This window comes from Lemur catta, chromosome X (assembly GCF_020740605.2).
Source record: "Lemur catta isolate mLemCat1 chromosome X, mLemCat1.pri, whole genome shotgun sequence".
NCBI classification, from domain to species: Eukaryota; Metazoa; Chordata; class Mammalia; order Primates; family Lemuridae; genus Lemur; species Lemur catta.
In genome coordinates this window covers 5,818,550-5,823,843 of record NC_059155.1, presented here as the reverse complement: position 1 = coordinate 5,823,843, position 5,294 = coordinate 5,818,550, and the positions used below count along the sequence as shown (strand labels likewise).

Below are 5,294 nucleotides of genomic sequence, written 5' to 3'. Positions count from 1 at the left end.
AAGCAAACTGAAGTCCAACGTAAACACTAAAACAAAACGTAAGCTTAACCAATCAGAAACTGCCAACTCACCTCTGCCTAAGGACCTTCCACCAAGTCGTACCCAATAAGGCAAACACCTAGCTGTAGCCAACTGAGTATTTATTTACCTTGCTTCTGCATTCAGTCTCCGAAAGCCCGCTGCTGGCTGCTGCCATGGAGCTCTCCGAACCTCTTCGTTTTGCACACTGCCCAAAGCATGAACACTTTAATGCTCGGTAAACCTTGTCGAATCCATTTAGTCGAAAGCTTTTCTTGGAACAGGCTGCTACTCCCACTCGCAGCCTGGATGTCACCCCTTCGGAGAGCACACCCCCCCACACACACCCCAGTAATGACAGGCCCCCTTTCGTTGCCCCCCTCCCTGGCCTGCTCTTCTGTTCTTTGAGAGAAGTGTCACTTTACAGGTGGAGGTTGTATGGACATGTGTGTGCCCATCCTCCTAGAAGCCCCACAGGTGTCAAGAGATTTTGAGTTGCTCATTAAGTTGTTCTCATTACTTCATGGTAAATTTTTCAAGACTAAGATTTCTCAAATTTAAAAACATTTGGGGTTTTACAAAAACCCTATCACTCTAATATTGGCTTTCTCATCAGAGTGTTATTGGCCTTGTGGACAGGACTGTTCCTTGTTGCATGGCCCCACCGCATCCATCACACGCACTCAGCAGCCCTGAACCCCAGGCACTGCGTGCTGGTGGCACCTCCCCCAGTCTGGGAGACAGCCAGCATCATCTGTACGAATGTTTTAAAGCCCCAGGGAACAAGATGAGCCAAGTTTAAGGACCACTAAGACCTCAAAACATTACAACACACCTATAAAATATAAGAAATGCAGTCAGGCATGGTGGCTCACGCCTATAATCCTAGCACTCTGGGAGGCCAAGGCAGGACGATTGCTTGAGCTCAGGAGTTCGAGACCAGCCTGACCAAGCGCCAGACCCCGTCTCTACTAAAAATAGGAAAATTAGCCCAGTGGCATGGCACACACCTGTAGTCCCAGCTACTTGGGAGGCTGAGGCAGGAGGATCAGGTGAGCTCAGGAGTCTTAGGATACAGTGAGCTATGAACACACCGCTTCATTCTAGCTGGGGGAACAGAGTGAGGCTGTCTCACAAAAATTGAAAAAAAAAAAAGAAAGAAAGACAGAAAAGCCCTCATCATGTCATGTCATGTCCTGGTGGTCAAAGTGTTCACCCTCTCACTGGAGATGCCTCCCATGGTTGCTGAGCAGGGGTCTTACTTGTCCCCTCCACACCCCAACCATCCCCAGCGGACGGCCCCCTCAACGGCGCAGAGCAGAGGCAAGACTCAGCTGGAACATGCAATGAAATTTATTGAACAGAAACATTTACTGCAACCACTGGAGAGAAGGGAATGACAACAGGGACAGCAACTGATGACGGCCACTGGAGGCCACAGGTCCCAGGGCCCTCGTCCTGGGCTCCCTGGCCAGGCGCCTCCTCTGACCAGCCCCCGCATCTGCCCCTGGCCGGGAGGCTGGACTCTGGCAACGTCCACTCCCTTCAGGGACCCCCTCCCGGCCCACCCGCTGGGGCGAGGCCCTGCCCTATGGCCGGCACAGGACAGTCACGGGACACTGGAAAAAACAGCAGGACACACCCCACCACATCGAGGAAACTGAGTCACAAGGGACAGCAGGGGTGGACGTCAAAGCACAGCCCCCGGTCCGTCCCTGGTCCAGCTCTTCTCCCCGAGGTCACGGGGTGCACGTCCCCGCCCCCCTCGTGGTCGTCCTTCCCGCTGCCTCCTGGGACTGTGCTCCGGGTCTCCGGGGAGGAGCTGCTCGGGTAAGAACACACACATCTCCGCGAGGACAAGCTGCGGTAGGCCTAAATCTACTCGGAGAAAGCAGAGGCTGAGCTCACGACACTGCACGACAGCGAGCAGAGCCCGGGCTGGCACCGAAGCCCACAGCACGTGCCCGGGGCCGAGAGGCGGCTGGCCGGGCAGGCCGGGACGTGGCCCCCGGGGCTGGCGCACACACAGCGGCTTTGCACAGGAACGGTGGCTGGTGGCCGGGGGGCGCGTGTGCTTGACACGTGGGTCACTACGGGGCCTACACGGATAAGGGTGGGCCTCCCAGAACAGGGCTCTGCCTGTCCCGGGGACGGTGAACGGGGGGGCCCCTCTGGGGAGGCCCAGGCAGCCGGCACCCTTGAGACGGCCTCTGTCCCTCTAAGGTCTCCCGGTCCAGTGCGGGTGGCAGACGTCTTCGGGTGCCCTCACCCAGGCCGCTCACGGGTGCTTCCAGGCCGGCTGCCCGAGTTGGCAGGGTTTGGGGCTGGGGCCAGGTGCGGTGGTGTCACGGCAGGGGTGCCTCTCCCCTCCCCATTGGGTGGCAAACATGGTCATTTGGGATCACCAAGAAGGGTGGGGGAAGGGCCGGGGATGGTGGCTGGGGCCCCTGGGGGAGGTGGGAGGCCCCTGGGCCTTCTGAGCCTGTTTGCCTGAGGAGGACTTGGGGCGGCTCATGTCCCCTGCCCTGTCCTCCTCTCCCTACTCCTCCCCATCCAGGGGGGCCTCCTCGGCCTCCTGGTCTCCCGCCTGGGCCCGGCTCTCGGGCACCCGGCCAGGACCTCCTGGGCTCGCCCCAGAAACACTGCATATGTGGGCTGTGGGGGGAGTCCCAGGGGCCTCAGTGGGTCCTGCCTGACCCAGGCCCGCAGGGGCAGGGACACTGTCGTCTTCCTGAGCGGCAGGGGAGGCCTCGGCGACCTCTTCAGGTGCAGGGGAGGCCTGGGCGGCTCCCGGGATACCGGCAGTAACCTGGGCAGCATCTGCACGGACAGGAACAGCCTGGCTGGCACCGTCACGGGCTGGGGATGCCTCAGCTGCGCCTCCCGTGGCAGGGGCGGCCTGGGTGGCAGCTGGGTCTCCACCCTCCCCAGGGGTCCCTTCCTCTTTTGTGCGTAGCTCCTGCTCCATCACATCTAGAACCGCCTCCCAGGCCTCGGTCTCCCGAATGAGTCGCAGCAGCCCTAGGAAGCCAGGCGGCCTCCTCTCTAGCCGCATCCTCCGCAGCTTGTCCCGCAGCGTCGCGTTGGGCCGGGCCTGCAGCAGCACCTGCCGGGCTCGCACCTGGTCTGCGATGGCCGGGTGGAAGGCCCCCTTCTCTATGGCCTCATGCAGCAGGCGTTCCAGGCGCACCACGTAGGCAAACAGATTCTCCTCGGGACGCTGCGCGCAGGTCAGGAACATCAGCCGTGCCCTTACCCGGGTGTCCTTGCTCCCAAACACCTGCACGAGCTCGGCCAGGCAGTCCTGCACTGGGGTGTCAGGATTCTCTGCCAGGAGGCCACACATGAGATCCAGGGCAGGGCCCCCCAGGCTCTCCATCAGCCGCCTCCTCCTCTCCCTTTCAGATATGTTGCGCCACAGGTACAGCATGTCCTTGGCATGGCTCAGCCAGCTCTCAAAGAACTCTTCCCTGCGGCCTGGCTCTTCCATTCCAGTAAAGGTTCTCAGTGGCTGGTAGGGCAAGTTTTCCAACATAGCCTCCAAAGCCTGCCTCAAGTGCTCGGCCCAGCTTCTGGCCCCATTTGTTTCTTCTGCGAAGTGCAAGACTTCTACCTCACCTAGAGCTCCTGCCTCACCTGCAGCCCCTGCCATACCCACAGCTCCTGTCACACCTGCAACTCCTGTAACACCTGCAGCTCCCTCATCACCCGCAGCTCCTGCCTCTCCTGCTGCTGCTTCTCCACCTACACCTGCTGCCTCTCCTGCAGCTCCTCCCTCACCCGCAGCTCCTGCCTCTCCTGTAGCTCCTGACTCTCCTCTAGCTCCTGCCTCTCCTGAAGCTGCTGCAGCTCCTGCCTCACCTGCAGCTCCTGCCTCACCTGCAGCTCCTGCCTCACCTGCAGCTCCTGCTTCTCCTGCCTCTCCTGCACCTCCTGCCTCTCCTGTACCTCCTGCCACTCCTGCAGCTCCTGCCTCTCCTGCAGCTCCTGCCTCTCCTGCAGCTCCTGCCTCTCCTGCACCTCCTGCCTCACCTGCTGCTGCTTCTTCACCTGCTGCTGCTTCTTCACCTGCTGCTGCTTCTTCACCTGCAGCTCCTGCCTCACCTGCAGCTCCTGACTCACCTGTAGCTCCTGCCTCACCTGCACCTCCTGCCACTCCTGCCTCTCCTGCAGCTCCTGACTCTCCTGTAGCTCCTGCCTCACCTGTAGCTCCTGCCTCTCCTGCAGCTCCTGACTCTCCTGTAGCTTCTGCCTCACCTGCAGCTCCTGCCTCTCCTGCAGCTCCTGACTCTCCTGTAGCTCCTGCCTCACCAGCTGCTGCTTCTTCACCTGTAGCTCCTGCCTGTCCTGCAGCTCCTGCCTCTCCTGCTACTGCTTCTTCACCTGCAGCTCCTGCCTCTCCTGCAGCTCCTGCCTCTCCTGAAGATCCTGCCTCTCCTGCACCTCCTGCCTCTCCTGCACCTCCTGCCTCTCCTGTCCCTCCTGCAGCTCCTGCCTCTCCTGCAGCTCCTGCCTCAACTGCTGCTCCTGCCTCACTTGAAATATCTGCCACAACTGCAGCCCCTGCCATGCCTGCGGTTCCTGCCTCACCTGCCCATCTGGCCACTGCTTGACCCTGGGGCCTTGCAGGGAAATCGGGTCTGTCCTGTAAGTCAGCATCATGGGCCTGGGGCAGGAAGATCACAGTCCAGGGTCCCCCCTTGCCTGGTATCTGTCGCGGGATCACACTTCGGTTTAGATAGTCTGCAAACTCGACCAGGGCTGCCCTGGCCCCCAGCTCCTTTCTGAAGACCTTGCCGAGCACTCGGTACCTGCCCAGGGGCCACAGCGCAGCCTGCACGGCCTCCTGGAATTCGTCCTCCCGGCAGTCGTCAGGGATGCCCAGGATGAGCAGGGAGCGCTGCGCGTTCACGCCCAGGCAGCGGCACCAGTCCTGCAGTGTCGCCAGTGCCATGGCCAGGGACTCGGGGGAGTTCATGGTACAGAGGTGTGTGCTGATGGTTGCTGACTGTCTGTCGCAATCTCTGTGGAGGCCTGAGTGTGCAGGGGAGAGAAGCATGTCTGCGCCACGCACCCACTCCTACTGCTCAGCTTCCCCCTACCTAAGGGAGGAGGAGCCTGCAGCGTCTCCCCACTTGTTTTATTTTGTTTCTTTGATTTTAGGGAACTTTTAAAATAACAAATTAAACTCATTTACAAGATATAGGGCAGTTATATTTTCTGTTTTATGTGGTGTCAGTTCTAGTAAGTTGCTTTCTGTCCCCCAAAGGTATTTG

The 5,294-nt window shown here is 60.0% G+C and overlaps 1 protein-coding gene across 1 annotated transcript; it reads right to left on the bottom strand.

Moving 5' to 3' along the window:
• Positions 1 to 2,557: 2,557 nt before the first annotated feature.
• LOC123628824 (paraneoplastic antigen Ma6F-like) lies at positions 2,558 to 4,996 on the bottom strand. Its single transcript, XM_045538782.1, has 3 exons — positions 4,609 to 4,996; positions 3,799 to 4,158; positions 2,558 to 3,636 (listed from the first exon to the last, which is right to left on the bottom strand). Exons 1-3 carry the CDS (start codon positions 4,994 to 4,996, stop codon positions 2,558 to 2,560), a joined length of 1,827 nt encoding a protein of 608 aa, XP_045394738.1.
• Between the last annotated feature and the right edge of the window lie 298 nt (positions 4,997 to 5,294).

Excerpts from the sequence above, each read along its gene's own strand:
- LOC123628824 (XM_045538782.1), bottom strand. The coding sequence starts at position 4,996 with ATGAACTCCCCCGAGTCCCTGGCCATGGCACTGGCGACACTGCAGGAC. Across the intron at positions 4,159-4,608 it reads AGCAGTGGCCAGATGGGCAG|GTGAGGCAGGAGCTACAGGT; the intron begins GTGAGGCAGGAA and ends CAGGAGGTGCAG. Across the intron at positions 3,637-3,798 it reads AGGAGAGGCAGGAGCTGCGG|GTGAGGTAGAAGTCTTGCAC; the intron begins GTGAGGGAGGAG and ends CAGGAGCTCTAG.